General features: G+C 32.1%; 1 protein-coding gene and 1 non-coding gene across 2 annotated transcripts; both read right to left on the reverse strand.

Moving 5' to 3' along the window:
• Positions 1-1,223: 1,223 nt before the first annotated feature.
• LOC107896694 (midnolin homolog) lies at positions 1,224-3,202 on the reverse strand. Its single transcript, XM_016821926.2, has one exon. It carries the CDS (start codon positions 2,700-2,702, stop codon positions 1,353-1,355), a length of 1,350 nt encoding a protein of 449 aa, XP_016677415.2. The 5' UTR covers positions 2,703-3,202; the 3' UTR covers positions 1,224-1,352.
• A 13,522-nt stretch (positions 3,203-16,724) lies between these two features.
• On the reverse strand, positions 16,725-16,831 carry LOC121209136 (small nucleolar RNA R71). The gene has a single exon (XR_005904253.1). It is a non-coding gene; the product is annotated as a small nucleolar RNA R71 (small nucleolar RNA).
• Between the last annotated feature and the right edge of the window lie 461 nt (positions 16,832-17,292).

Raw genomic sequence — 17,292 nt, forward strand, 5'->3', positions numbered from 1 at the left:
ACAATCCAATAACTTAAATGAAAACCTTTTAATAATTCAATGATCAGTTTATAACTTTTTAAATTGAGTGAGCAATACAAATACTTATCTATAATTTAGTGATTAATGATAGAATTTACCTTAAATATTTGTAATTTTTACCATATGACCCGGAATTTGGACAATCTTTAATAATTCAGGGCGGTATAAAATTGAATTAGATAAGAGGAAAAAAATAGATTCATAGAGATTAGTCAAAATTTATCATAATAGGTGCTCACGTTACTCAACCATGTAATCATTTGTCTTCTCCTCTCTCAAGTTTCCTTGAACGTCAAAGCCCTATTAATTTCGTACGAGAGTTTGGCAGATTTGGACCCCAAATAGAGAGGGAGGGGGGTATGAAGTACATTACAGAAAGGTTGTCCTTTTTTTTTTTTTAGCAATGTGTGTTTTAATTGAGTGGGAAAAAAATGAAAAGGGAAAAATTTAAAGGTTCTTAATAAAAATAAATCATTCAAATTGGAGTGATAAAAGGAAAATAAGAAGCAATTCCTCTTAATCATTCAAATTGGAGTGAAAAAAAGGAAAATAAGAAGCAACTCCTCTTACTTTTCAATTCTAACAAGTACACTAATGAAAAAAATATTATATATATTCTTTTATTCTTCTAGAAAAATTATATCTTTTTATCTTTGGACTGGCCATTGCAAAGCCTAAATTCTTCCCTACCATATTATCCATTATGTTTGCATCATATCCCAGAGAAAACAGTGCAACACCCTCATCACACTGCTACATGCTGTTCTCACAAGTCATTGGTAGTATAGCCCAAATTAATATCCCTAAGATAGCTCTAACAATGTGAAAAGTAGCAAATAGCAAAACATGTAAGAAATTAAGTTGATCAACTGAATCCCAGCATTTGATGTGTTGTCAGGTGAGATTGGTAATAAAATAAATACATAAGGGTTGGAATTACGTATTAATTGTTTTCTTAAAGTAGTTTGAGAATCAGAAAAATCAAACGGTCAATGGGGTTGTTTAAGGGGTAAGCATGTGTCTTAAGACCGTCATACAGCCATGTGAATGCATGTGATGAGGGCAAAAACGTTTCTTACACTACTTCCAAATCAACACTACAAACGTTAACAAACAATACACATTATTTAAGGAATCAGAAAATATGAAGAGTCCAAAATATAATTAATTGCAGATATATGTGATGCAGTAGTAGTAACAAGTAAGGAAGGGATTAAGGGGTGTAACATTACTAAAGGAATAGAGTCTCTTAAGAACATATGATAATAAATATGGAAATAAACAGGCAATAATAATTAAGCCAATGTAATGCGTATTAACTGGAATCATTTTTAGCTTCTAACAGCTAATAAGGAAGGAATGGCAGCCAGATTGGGAGTTGTGTTTTTGTTGTTTGATTCTCTAATGACGGTGGTAGCATCTTTCTTACCAAAGGATGGTTTGGTGAATGCTCTCATGGGGCTTGCAAATGCCCATCCCCAACTCCTGCTCCTCCCATGGATCAGCGCTGCTCCTGTTGCTTTCCCATTCCCGTTATGATCCTCCGCTGATGACGATAACCAGTATGAAGATGAGGAGGAAGACGATGATGATGTGATTATGAAACCACCGAATATGCCACCGCATTTTACCCTTTCTTTCATTGCTGATGATGATGAGGCGGCGCCGACGGCGGAGGATTTTGGTTTGCCTTCTCTTTGGGATTCAACTCGTCTGAGAGTGCAATCTCCCAACCCGGTTGAGATCCTTTCGAAGAAATCACCGGAGAAACTCCGGCTTCCGCAGCCTACGGACCTGGATCTCGAAACCTTGCGCTCAAATGATGATGCAGCTGAGGCAGTGGCTTCACTGTTGGGGCTGTCATCCTCTTCTACTACCACAATGCCTCCTTTTCTCGACAATGATGAACCCAAGCTTTTCTCCTTTGGCTTTACATTCACGACCGCACTTGAGGATGAAGGTCCCCCCATTGTTGTTGCTGTTGAGACAGTGACTGCCGGTGGTGCTATTGAAGCAACCTTGTCTGGTTTTTTGGAACTATGGCTCTTGGAAGAAAGATAGAGAAATGACCAAAAACCACTTCTTTTTCTGGGACTGAAGCCTCCACCATTATCTACTTCACCATCCAAGAACCGGCCTCTCCTGGGAGCTGTAGTTGACTTGCTTCTCTTCAAAGCAATATTAGCATGATGATGGTGGTGGTGGTGATGATGATGATCTGATGATGCCACCATGATCTTCTTTTTCTTCTTTGCCAAAAGGAAAGGGATCCTGGCCCGCCTTGTATAACATTCTTCATAATGACTGTTATTATTGCCACTATCAAGCCTAGTTTTTGTTATGGGACGAACAGACATAGACAGTGAAGAAGCGGAAAAAGTGGCAACACCACCACCACCACCACTAACGCCACCATTTCCGCCACAACTAGTAGCAATGGCACCAGTATCAGATCTAAAAGAAGGCGGGGAAGAAGAAAAAGAAGGTGAAGCACGAATCGGTAAAGGAAAAGAAGAAGAAACCAACTTGCCTAGCTTCTCTTGAAGGCAAAAAGCACAAATCCCACCAGGGTTATTTCTATAAGGATGATTACTGCATTGCATACCATCTCCCATATCTTCTTCAACACCAACACCAACACCAACTCTACCTCCTCCTCCACCTTTGATTCCTTCCATCATGTTAAACTAACTGGGAAGGCAAAAATATCTAGAAAATCTTTGATCCTTGTAACTGGTATTGCTCTCTTTTCACATCAAAGATATGGCCTTTGTTTTTGCTTTCCCACAAGTTACTCACTTTTTTCCCTGCCAAGAAAAGAGAGAGAAATGGGAAGGGGAAGATGCAAACAAAAGAAGGGAAACAGAGAGTCAGAGAGTGTAATTGAGTGGGGAAAAAAAATATGGCATTGAAGAGGGGGAGGGGGGAGAGAGTCCCCAGGAGCACGTGGAACACTGACTTGCCTACACATTAAACAAAGTGATATTATCATATAAACCATACACAAGCTAAACCCTAATCCCTTTTTTAGCTTTCATCAACCCCCCGCCTATCACCTTCCCACAGGAATCTACTAACCAAAGCACTCTCTTCTGACTCCTCACTTTAGCTCCTGGGAAGGGTTTTTCCTTTTAACTCCATTGCTTCGCTTTGCCCTTTGCTCTTCTTCTTTATATTTTTTTATATATAATATATATTAGAATTTAGAAGAAGAAAATATGCTTCTTCTTTGTAGATGGATGGATTAGAGTAGATTCCTTCTTTTTCTGCCATTGCATTATGAAATTCGCTTTGTTTTTTATCTCTAAATATATTACTGCTTACTTGGCTTTTTCTTTCCTGATAAAAATCAATTATTAGTTTCTTATAACTTATTTATATATAATACTTGAAAATATAAAAAATTATTAGACTCCATAGAAAAGGGTTTCGTATAACGAGGGATGAGGGTAAAATTATAATAGAGGATACTGTATTAATAATAAGATTGTATTTAATTTTTTATTTAAAAAACGAGTTAATTATTGTTTGTACGATAGATTAAATACTATTAAAAATTTTATTTATTCTTATTATTAAAAATATAGAATAATTAAATAATTGCATGTGATGTGTCATGTATTTCATTTTAACATACAATTAATAATTAGCTTTAATAGTAAAAAATAGATGGAATTTTTAACCAAAATGATTAATTTACTTTCTGCTCTAATATAAAAAAGTTAATTTATTTATTTTTAAATAATAAAAGTAAAATATTATCAACTCTTAATACAAATATCTCTATAATATTTTTATTAAGACGATGGCCACTTAATAAAATTTATATCATCTGAGATTTTTTATTTTAAATGCATATGGTGGAGTGAGGTATTTGTGATAACCTACCCGATTTTTAAAGTTACTAATTTATTCGTTATAATATTTTATTTTTTAGTATATGTACTAGAAATACAAACTAAAATCATATATATGTTAATAAGTTATATATAATTATTTTATACATGACCTAAACAATTACATGTATTCATGAACACATTATAAATATATGGTTTTATACTATTAAAAATTTTGAAAAAAATCATTAGAAAAAGAAGGTAGAGTTGTGTGGATTAATATAAATAGATTTTGGTTATAATTAACCAAAAAATTTATTTAGAAAGGTTGAGATAAAATTATAAAATAAGTAAAAATTTGTATTAAAAATGTTTAAACTAAATTATTAATAATTTAAAAAGATTTAAATTATAATTTTGACATAATTAGTTTGTGAAGGGCCCTCTCCTTCTCGGGTTCATTTGCTCGTCCCAATTTATTTTGCTTTGTTAATTGGAAAAAATTAAATTAATGGAATGGAATTAAGTTAAATAGTGATAGGAGTTAACAATAAGTGGAGAACAAAGAAAAAGATTGTGAAAATTTGGTTGAAGAGGGAAGAGCGACAGCAATGGAAGAAAAGGGCCAGAGTGAGTGACCCCCCACAATGTTGTATCCACCAACCTCCTTTTCCCACTCATTTGTTCAACACATCAACTCTTGCTGCTGCATGCGCCTTCTTATCCCTAAACTATTTACCATTTATTATGATATTTTCACTTCAATTATTTGATATTGAGTGCTAATCAAAAGGTTAAAACAATTAATTTTTTTAATTAAAAAAAACATGATAATTGTTGGATTGGTGCACAATATGTTAAAAACATTTGTGGATCCCATGTTCCATTTTTTGCTCAATACGCTATGATCTTCGACACCTACTTTTCACAAAACTTTATGATATAATATGACACTTTATACTTCAACTATCAATTGTCCTCTTTCTTTTTGCATTTTTATGAAACTCGTATTTTATTTAAAAGTTAGAAATAAACAAATAAATTGAATGCTACTAATATTTTTCTTCCATTTTGACTAATATACTTGAAATTGAAGAGATTTATTGTCTCCCTTTAATCGAGTTCTAATTCAACTCTTCTTCATTTCAAAGCATATAAAATCTAAGAATAATACTTGATTGGATTTGAACACCAAAACGTCATAATTTTTTAATATTTTTATCATTTCAACTACTTTTATAAATATATATTTTCAATCCTTAATCTACTATATATGACCATGTGTACATATGGATAATTCTAGACTGGCTATTCAATTCTTTATCATGAATTAGTTAAGACCCAATTTCATAAATTCCATGTCTAAGTCACAATTCCAAACCACCACTGCGTTTAGCATTAAATATAAAAAGAAAAAAAAAAAGAGAGAGGAGGGAAGTTCAGTGCTTTATAAATCGACAATTAATTTGTATTTTAACAGAATTCAATTTAATACAGTTGGATATTTATTTCTTACTCAATGAAACTCTTGAAGCAGCCATTGGATGAAGAGGCACATGGAGGTACACACTGTTTTTGTCTCATTTGACCCCGTGAAGAGTTGAATATGTAGCAAAGTATAAAAAGGAAAGTGCATATATTATATGTATGCATGCATGTTGGATTTTTGCATTTATCAAAACGAGCAAAAGTCTTCCTCTCTTTGATATTACGTTTTTGTCATCCTTGTAAAATATTTTCTTAATATTTAGCGTGATATTTTATTTTTGATTGATTTTGATAGCATATATCAAAAATTTTGAGTAAACCAAAAATATATAATTGTTGGTATAATAGTTTATGGAAGTATGCATATTGTTATAAATAGTTGGTAAATTTGACCTAGTGATTTATTCCAATTTATTTAAGCAACAAAGTTACACTAATTTACGTGTTACTCTAAAAGACAACTAATGTAACGAGAAGATTTATTTACACAAAGCTCTAGAATTCAATAACGCAAAGTCACACTTTATCAAGACTTCTTTGGCTGATAATGTGATGGCTATTTGTGTTAAGTATTATTTAATGATAATCATATTTAATAGTGTTGATCTGAATTAAACATTTTCGAGTGGTTACTATTTGAAGATTATTTGGTGATTAATTAACGATAATGACTTATTACTTCCTAAAGATTTTTTTTACATCATGATGTGAAGATAATTTAACAACAATAGGGTGATTATGTGAAGATTTAATTTATGATAATATTACGCCATTTGTTGATAATTGAAATCGTTAATAATTATCAACTAAATAATATTATTATCTTCTTTAAATTTAAAGTTGAAGTTTTGTAAGCCTATAAATAGATTGTTTAGTCATGGGGTTGAAAAAGGGAAAATAGATGGTTTTATCATAGGATTGATAGAACTTAGAAGGAGCAAATGAGTTAAATTAGTAAGTAACAATTATATTTGGTTTTTATTTTTTTTAACTTCAATAGGAAGAATGAGTTTGGAAGAGTTCATACTAAGTGTACTTGGGTGAGCCTACAATTATTCGAGGGTTAGGATAGGTTGAGCTTAAATCATTGCTTATATCGTGAGATTTAGTAGTAGAATTCATTTATAGGCAAGGCCCCACAGATGTAGGTTAAGTTTGAATTGCGTTAACAACTTCATGTGTTCAATTTTTCATTCTTTTTGTGTTTTCTTATTGGTGTACCACATCTTTTAGCACACCTCACTACTAGTTATGCATTTCCAATTGGTATCACGGTCACACATTTAAATCATTTGATGAGACCCTATAATTGGTATCAATGGGAAGTTTAAAGGAAGGCAATTTGATTATACATCCACCACTTGTGGATGGATCTAATTATGTAAATAGGAATCCATGGATGAAGACTTTCATAAAATCCATTGATAAGAAAGCATGAAGACTGATTCTAACTAGAACAAAGCCTCCTTACAGTGAAACAAATGTACATATCCCAAAGCTTGAAGCTCTCTAGACCTTTGAAAAACATAAAGTAAAAAATTTTAATTCGAAATCATTGTCTGTTATTTCAAAAGGGTTAAATTAACAAGAATTCAAAAGAATTTCAAAATGTGTCTTTGCTCATGAAACGTGGACTATTCTAGAAACTACTCATGAACTCCTAAAGTCAAGCTATCAAAGCTCTAAATGCTTACCACTAGGTTTGAATCTTTATGAATGTCTAATAATAAGACCATATTTGAATTTTATGTTAAACATTGTGGCATAACTAATGAGACTTCTACTCTTAGTGAGCAATATTTTAAGGTAAAAATAGTTTGAAAGATACTACGTTTGTCGCCTGAGAAGTCTACAATTAAAGTGACAACCGTTGAAGTGGCTAAAGACATAAGCACTATGTGTGTTAATAAGTCGATAAGAACATTATAGACTTTTGAAATGAATCTGGAAGAATGCTGAAAAGCTAGAGTCAAGCAAAATAAGAGCATAGCTTTTAATATGAAAGTTTGTGTTTGGTACATCTATTGGTACAATTGTCTTTATTGAAGAGTAGTGAGAATAGTTGGGGAAAAAAACCTCTTTAGTCCTTCTCAATATGGATATTGTGCAATTTAATATTTGTCAATTTCAAGAGTGAGCACCTAAGGACAATTAATTACAACATTAATATTTTTTTGTCAATTTTACATAAATTAATTAGTAAAGTAACAAAATTTGCTCATTTTAAAATGTAACAATGAGACCAAAATGTTATTTTCTTTTGTGCCACCATCACCAATAACGAATGCAAAATCATATCGATCAAATTAAAAGCTATGATAGGGATTGGATTGTTAATGAATATGACATTAAAACATTCATTACAAAACATTTCTAGAACCTCTTTTCTAATAAAAAAACACGATTAAGAATATGATTAGGGATTGTATTGATTGTGTTATTAATACAGAGATGAATGAAAAACTAAATCAATGATCATAAATGAAGAAACCAAAGTAGTTGTGTTTAACCTTGCCACAATGAAGGCTCCTAGGTTGGACGGTTTTTTAGGCTTATTCTATCATATGTTTTTTGAGGAAATTAAAGGCGATGATATTTGTATGGTAAAGGACCTCTTCCACGTTGGAAAGCTTTTGAAAAGGATTAGTGCATGATTGAATATTGCATTTTTTGCAAACAAAATGGATACCATTCTGCAGGCTCAAGCAGCTTTCATCCCAAATTGTCAAATTTAAGACAATTTGATTATTGATCATAAGATTGTTTGGTATTATTAGTGAAAGAACACAAAGAAAAAAACATATGATAACTGTTAAACCTGATCCCAAAAAGCCTTATGATAAAGTGAATTGAGGGATTTTTAAACTTGGTTTTCTTATAAATGAGATTCAATGATGAACGAGTTGATAAGATCATGGAATTTATTACCACAATGAAATTTTCAATTTTTTTAAATGAAGACACAAGAGAAACTTTCATACCATCAAAAGGAATAAGAAAAGTTGACTCGTTCACCCCCTTTCTTTTCGTGATTGTTGCCAATTCCTTCTCATTAACTATTGAAAAGGTTGAAAAGGAAGTATCTTTGTGCTATTTCTAAATTAATTGACATTTTCATAAAGTTCCTCACCTTGTTTTTTGCTAATAACTATCAAACTTTTTCAAAAGCTATGCAATTATGATTAAATTTTTAAAAACCCTCTTAGTGTTCCAAAGAGCATTATAAAATTCAACTAATTTTTTCTAAATAAACAATAATGTTCCTGCCAAATATTAATAAAAGATACAAAATAATCTTCAAATAAAAATTCATTATATCTGTTGACATCATTGAAACTTGTTATTTAGGCCTTCCCACCATTTATGGTAGGGTAAAAAATGACTATCTATTTTATTGCGAAAAAAAGTAAGATCTAAAATCTAAAGATAGAAGGGCGAATTATTATCCATGATGGGACAAAAAATACCAATTAAAGCAGTGGGTAATGTTATACCAATGTATGCCATGAACTATTTTTAAATCCTTGTTTCTTTTGGAAAATAAACTTAATTCTCTTATTAGTTGGTTTTTATGGGGAAATGAGGGAGCAATAATAAGAAGACTTATTAGATTGCATGGTAAAATTTAACTAAACTTAGGGAAAAAAAGGCATGGAATTTAAGGATTTCAATAAATTTAATATAATTTTTCTTGTGAAACATGCAAGGCATTATCTAGGTAGTCCAACATCTCTATATGCTTGAATTCTAAAGGGAAAAACTTCCATATAGGTTTCAACATTAATTCTTCGACGCCAAAAGTTGCTTCTTGAGATTAGAAAAGTTAATGGAAAAGTATTTAATGCCTTAAAAAAAGGAATGTGATGGAATTTCGGTAATGGACGATACATCTATTTTGGCGATGATAAATGGGTTCCAAAGGTTGAAAATTTTCAAGTATCATAAGATGTCAAGGGATTCCTAGAGACCTTTATGCTTCATGAATTTGTTGATCATGAATGTTGTTAAAACAATGACCTTCTCAATATAACGTTCCACCCTTATAATGTATAATCACTTTACATAATTTCTATTGGACTTGAAAGCACTGATGATCACTTAACATGCGATTCATTAGATATGTAATGTATACAATTAAATTGAGATATGCCTTACTTACCTAGGATGATAAGCATTCAACAAGCTCCTATGCTTTATGAAGTTTTCAAGATAATCAAGTAGTTTGCAAGAATATCTAAAAGCTCAAATGTCTACCAAAATTATAAATATTCATTTGGAGATGTTGTCAAAATTTCATTGCCTCAAAGGAGAATCTCATAAAAAGACATAAAAATAGGATGGACAAATGCCATAGATGCAAGAATATGATGGATCAATTGAAGCATTCAACAAGCTCCTATGCTTTATGAAATTTTCAAGATAATCAAGTAGTTTGCAAGAATATCTAAAAGCTCAAATGTCTACCAAAATTATAAATATTCATTTGGAGATGTTGTTGAAATTTCATTGCCTCAAAGGAGAATCTGATAGAAAGACATAAAAATAGGATGGACAAATGCCATAGATGCAAGAATATGATGGATCAATTGAGCACTTGTTTTTCCTTTATCCTTTTTTTAAGCTTGATTAAGGTTGTTCCAAGTTTAGGCATAACCCTTTTCTTATAGGAATTTGATTGTGTCATAATCGACGTATCCGTATTTTGTTACAATGTTAAACAACCACAACCAAAATGATGATATTAGCCTTATGGCTTTCATATGTTGAAAAATTCAAAAAATGAGCAAATAAAAAGTTTTTTAAGGCAATAAGATGGATCCATTTTAGGTTTAGCTTAAAGTAAATGAGAATTTTACATATTCTCTACTCCCCTAAATCACTCTTAAACTTCAAGGATACCTACCCTTCAATGGAACCTTCCCTTTCTAAAAGTGCTCAAGTTAAACTGTGATGCAACTTTCAATAATCACAATAGGGAAATTGGTTTAGTAGTTGCAGGATTAGATAAAGTGGGTTTGATGATAGATGGTGACAAAAAGAGAATTCCAACTCCTAGCTCTTTAGTTATGTAAGACCAAGCGATTTGTATGGGAATAGATCTTATCCCAAAGAATGAATGGAAACTGTAATTGGTGAATCTAATAGCCTGAAACTAATCACAATTTTGAATAGAGCAATTGTGATTCCATGGGAGGTTGAAGCGATCATCCACTCTATTTGGTAAGGCCTCTCCTGTTGTATGTACGTGTCTTTTACGCGATTTCATTGTAATTGTAATGTTATGGCTCCTTTGGTGGCAAAAGCCACTTTAGGAGTTAAATACTCTTCTAATTTGTTGGGAGATCCACCCCAAGGCCTTGCTTGCCGATTGTAATCTATTAATTGTTATGGAATGAAATGTCATTTATTTAGCCAAATAGATAGATAAAGATGATATTCTCAATTGATATAATAGAGATATATGTTAGATCGATTTAAAACTTAATATGCATGACAAGTATAATTATTTCTATAAATGCAATGGTTAAGTTATAAAAATATTAATCGTTCAAATAGTTATAAAAGTGTATCTAATTTTTTTGGATCTCTTTTTTATATATTTGCATTGCCACATGATTGAATTTGAAGTAGACCTGTGCATATGTCACAATGTTAGTACTTTAGTCTGACTAACTGTGAGTTTTAAGTGATTTCTTTACTTCAAGTCTACTTAATTCAACCTAACTCTTGAAAAGTGAAAATTCACAATGGAAATTCTTTAAGGCACCAAAGTAAAGCAGAAGCAAATTGCAAATTAAAAAGTAAAAAGTGAACAAAAAAGCCATAAAAAAACTAAGCACATTAAATGCTTGAGTAAATGCTCTCAATAGTATTCAATTACTATGAATGGGATGATTACAAATGAAGGGGTAGGCCTCTATTTATAGTTGAGCTCCCCTAGATCCAATGTAATAGTTTAAATTACATTGATGGTCAAGATTAAAACCTATTGCAAGATGAGAGTCCTAAGGGATTTAAACTTTATTCGATCTTATCCCTTAAGATTTATAACATTCACCATGATAACTCTAGTTTTACTGGAATGTTCCACTGACCATCTACTTTTCCATATATTCCACGAATCATGCCAGTTCAACTGGCTCAAATGAGCCTTATTTAATCAGTTGACCTTTATGGGACGTATTGTGTGCATTCGTCACAAGCTTCGATCTGTAGTTTGATTTGTTGTAATTCGTTGTAGCATAATAAACCTCTTTTTATACTTAATGATCTTGTTAGAGAGCAATTTAGTTATTTTTTACTTAGTTTTTATCTTTAGTACTTAGGGAATGAAATGAGTAATTTTGGTGTTTTATTTGACCTATTGGGCCAAATTAGGCCTAAAGGTAGACTGACATGTTAGGTGAGTGTGCAGGACATCAATTTAGGGTAAAAGATAGTGGATTACTCCCGATGTTGCAACATAGAGCTTGTATGTCGCAACATAGTAGCCAGAATACACCAAGGGGTAAACTGCCAAGGATGTCGCGACATAGACCAAGGGTGTCACAACACTAGCTTGACGTGGCCACTTAAAAGAGCAAGGGTGTTTTTGTTTGTACAACACAATTTAATGAAGTTTAGTTAGTTGTTTTAGGTGACTTTTTACCTCGTTTTTATTTTCACTTTCATTCTTAGTTTTTTTTAGTTTTAGTTTCTTTCATTCTCGGTAGTGTTTTGTTCTTTGGGAGATTCAAATTGTGACTTAATTAAACTTTGTCAATGATTATGCTTTAAGTTTCAATACAATATTAACGATCTTTCTGTCCTCTTTATTTGATTTTGCAATATGTTCATGTTTCAATTCAAATCTATGATGTTTGTTAGATCCATGAGAAACTAAACCCTTAGAAAGATAAACAAGTGGATGTGATATTAGTTGACGACTATGTAGGGTTCTTAGTGGATCAGTTGGTTGGGAAAGGAAGAACTTAAAGTCTAGCCTTGACAATCCTGAGAAGTTATGTAGGTAGATATTGTAACATCCCTAACCCGTATTCGTCGTCGGACTAGGGTTAAAGGCATTACCAGACAAATTGAAACATTACAAAATCATAAATCATACATCATCATATTATAGCAATTCATACACAAATAGTCCCTTTAGAAGGTTTACGGAACCTTAAACATGCTTTGGAGAATGTTTGGGACCAAACCGAACACATACAAAATTTTTCGAAACTTAAATAATTTTTCTAAGTTACAGAGGTCACACGCCCGTGTGAATAGGCTGTATGCCTCACATGGCATTAGACACACCCGTGTGTTTAGACCGTGTCAAATCAGGGCATACATACTTAATCACATGGCCACAAGACATGCCCGTGTGCCTTGGCCGTGGTCGAGATTGACTTGAGTCATATGGCTAGCAACACGCCCGTGTCTCTACCCATATGGACAAAAATAGGCCATTTGAAAAGCCAATTTGCCACCCAATTTGGGTCAAACCTACAAGCATCAAACCAAGCACATTTTTACTATAATTTCAACCAATTTCAATACCAAAACTTATACCGATCATGCCATAACATTTTCAACCAATTTCATGCTTAATAGTCATACCAAATTATGCCAAAACATAAGACAAAATCATATCTAAACATTTGTTTCATAACCTCATTTTATTTTCATTCAATTACATGCTATAAATTTACCAATTTCACAAATTTGCACATATCAAAACTTACCAAAATTGACCACTTCATTTGGTTATTCATAAACACACCACATAAGCATAATTTGCATTAAATAACATATACCAAAATCAAACCATAAGTTCAACCATAATTAAGCCATATCACATGGCTAAATATACACATCACGAAACATATTCAACTACCTCTAGCCTATACATACCATACTTTAAAATTTACACTTTCAAAATGTACCAAAATAAAGTTTGATAGTGTGGTGATAATCCTAGATGACCCTCGAGCTCTCAATAGCTTCGATATTTATAAAACAATACAAACACACACAAAGTAAGCTTTCAAAAGCTTAATAAGTCATATACAAATAAACTTAACAAATAACATCAATTCATTCATATAATTTAAGGCAAAATACATTCATTCAGCGATATATCTCTTATATTTCATTTGAACATAATTCACATATACATATCATAACTCATTCTCATAGTAACTCATACTTATATCACATATTCATCAAGGTACATATATTTACCTTTCATTCTCAAACATGATATACAATTCAAACGTACCTGAGTCTGATACAAATTCACATAGTCATCTATTTTCTCAGAATGCCCTTGAACAGTTCGGAATCATAAGGATACGCTGATAGCTCAGAAGGCTCGTACAATGCCAATGTCCTAGACGTGGTCATACATGTAATCAAATATCGATGCCACTGTCCCAGACAGGGTCTTACATGAAATCAAATACGATGCCAACATCCCAGACATGGTCTTACACGTAAATCATAAGTCGATGCCAACGTCCTAGGCGTGGTCTTTTACACGATAACATATATCAAATACCATGTCATGACATATGTATCCTAACTATTCCTAAGGATCGTACGGGGCTTTTCGGATGTCGGAACTTTGTCGATACTTTCTCGGATATCTCATTTTTCTCAACACATATATTCATTCATCATAGATCAATAGCATATAATTGATAGTAATTCAATTCAAAACACATTTATTTGTATATAGACTTACCTCGGACGGATTCAGATAGACGAAATCAGCTACTTGACGACTTTCGACTTTTCTCGATCTAATTCTGTTTTCTTTAATTCTTGATCTTTGTAAATTAAAATTTAACTCTTTTATTCACCAAATCATTCAAATCAATCCAAAAACATATATTTAGCTCATTTTACAAATTAACCCTCATATTTTCACATTTCGACAATTTAGTCCCTAATCACAAAAATCACAAAAGACACAAAATTTCCTTAGACATATGCTTGGCCAAATATTCCTAATGCTCATATGAGTCCACATATTTCATTTATTTTACATTTTAGTCCCTCAAATTCTCCTTTTTACAATTTATCCCAAATTACTCAAATTCATCAAAAATTCAAAGACAAAACATGTTAACCTAAAACATATCTTTCATTTACCAACAACTAACTTTACAAAGCTTATAATTTCATCAACGGCATATTTCAAAATGGGCTTGATAGAACTCTAAGAAACGATCACAAAAAACGTAGAAATTATAAAAAATGGAACAAAACTCATACCTCAATCAACAATTTGCTTAGCGAACCCTAAGAAGCTTATTTTCTTTATTTTTCTTGTGATTTTCAGCAATAAGGATGAATGAATCATCCATTAACATGTTTTGTTTTATTAATATTAACATAAATCATCAAATACCATTTTTAACCTTAATGAAATGATAATAAAAGCTTATAATAGTTGTCCATAAAAGTCCATTAACCATGTTAATGGTCTATTTACAACATAAGGACGTCTCAATTATAAATACATAGCAAATAGGCACTTCAACTAGCAAATAGGCACTTTAACAAATAGAACACAACTTTTACATTTTATGCAATTAGGTCATTTTATCAAATTAAGCACGCAAATGACCAAATTTTCAAACGAAATTTTCACACATACTAATTCACATATAATAATAACGGAAAATAATATTAAAATATTTTTTTGAATCGGATTTGTGGTCTTGAAACCACTATTCCAACTAGGGTCTAAACCAGATTGTTACAGATATGAACCTGAAATCGGTATAGTCTACCGTGAAAACCTTATCCTAACTCAGTTTGACCTGTGACATTGAGAGATAAATAGAGCTTGCCGACTTATTAGGTTAGTGGAAGGCCCTATTAGGTTAATGATTAGTTGATTGGATAAAACCTTAAATAGGAGTTAACTATGAACACTAAAGTGAGTTAGTCTTCTGCCATTAGATATGATAATATTCACAATTTATTTCTGCCGATAGTTTATATTCTTTATTTAGAATTCCTTTTTATCACCACATTATGAATCATCATAATATAATTTGGTTAGAGTACTAGTTAAACTTATTAGCACAGAAATTAGTATTAATTTAGTCAAGCCTCCTTTGGGTATGATCCTTGAAGTATTTCCTATACTTCATTGTACAAAACTATATTCCAACCTGACTCATATACTTACGGGCACAACCTAAATTCCTATCTCTAGTTGCAATATTCTCACTCCCAACGATAGTACGCCGGGAGGTGGTCAAGTTGTTGGTGTCATTGCCAAGGAAGCTTCACCATTAGAGTATTTTAATTTTTATGCTTAATAGGATAGTTAGAAAATTTATCAAATTATGGATATGATTTTTAATTTTTATTAATTTATTTAACTTTCTAACTTATTTCTCTTTCTTCGTGGAACTTAGTATGTGACTCGGAGTGGGGGCAAACTTATAGAGCCAGCCATTGATCTAAAAAGAATCAAACACCGTAGTCTTCAATAGCAGCAACAATAACAGATGCAAAATAACTCACTTGTTGTGGTTGATCTACCATGTGATAATCCATTGTTTGATGATCCACAAGATCTGACTAAGAGAACAAACACAATAAAAAATCAAATACAAAAAATTCTAATTATAAAAGACAAGAAAAACGAATTTCTAACTCAAGAAATAGTAGTTCTAACAAAATAAGTTATCAGGATAAAATATTAGAATCATCAAAAAAATTTTGGCAAATAGTAAAAAGAAGAAATATTAGATAAATCCAGAAATTCTATTTTTTTTATGAAATTTTTCATTGAAAAGATATACATGGATATTTTTCTATATATCATTAATATTCCAAGAACCAATACCCAACTTTTTCTTGAATCAACAAAAAAAATGATTGAGAACTTTATTCACAATAATGAAGCAAATCAAGAAAGAATTAATAAAACAACTAAAAATACAACAAACAAGAGCCGCCACCACCACAACACCAGTTACCAATAGAGCCACCCATGGCTTGTGAAAAAAGGATGCTTTGACACTATGCTCTACCAAATTTGGACGCAATACAAGGCAATATCACAAGACCGACAATAACTATGAACAATTTTGAAATAAAGTCGACAATGGTCCAAATGATTCAGAAAAATCCTCAATTCAGAGGGGCGATAATTGAGAACCTGAATCAACATTTAAAACGATTTATCCAGCTTTGTGACACTTTTATGTTTAACGGGTCATCGATGACGCTATTGGTCTTTGGTTGCTCCCCTTTTCCTTAATCGATAATGCCTTTTCTTAGTTAGATTTGCAGACATTAGGATTAATTACTACATGGAATGAGCTTGCAGAGAAATTTCTGCACAAATTCTTCCCTACCAGCAAAATTGTCCAACTGAGAAGAGACACTACCGACTTTAAACAGATAGAAGGATAAAACTTTTACGAATCTTGGAAGCATTTTAAATTGCTCGTATAGAGATGCCCTCATCATGGTTTGCTTTAATGATTAAGGTTGCAGATGTTCTACAATAGGTTAGATGGGAATTCAATGTCAGGACTAGACGGGCCATGAAGTCTGTCAACTGATAGAGAACATGGCCATGAAGTCTTGCCAATGGCTGAACGAAAGATTTACTTATGGTCCAAGAACACCTATGGCCAAAGTTGGCCATGAGGAAGACAAGTAACAACAAATATTGGATAAACTTAATCGGTTGGAGTTGACGTCTACTAGACCCATGATGAATGAAGCAGTCAGGACCACTGATTAATACTCTAAGAACCAGTCCGAAGAGGTGAACTACATAGGGAATAGGGGTGGAAACCCATATTCAAACACTTATAATCCTAGATAGCAAGATCACCAGAACTTGAGATGGGGTGGAAACCAATGATGAGGTAATGCTATTCAGAGTAGTTAAAATCATACTTATAAACCTCTTTATTTGCAGAAAGCT

Source organism: Gossypium hirsutum, chromosome A10, assembly GCF_007990345.1.
Source record: "Gossypium hirsutum isolate 1008001.06 chromosome A10, Gossypium_hirsutum_v2.1, whole genome shotgun sequence".
In the NCBI taxonomy this organism is placed as follows: domain Eukaryota; kingdom Viridiplantae; phylum Streptophyta; class Magnoliopsida; order Malvales; family Malvaceae; genus Gossypium; species Gossypium hirsutum.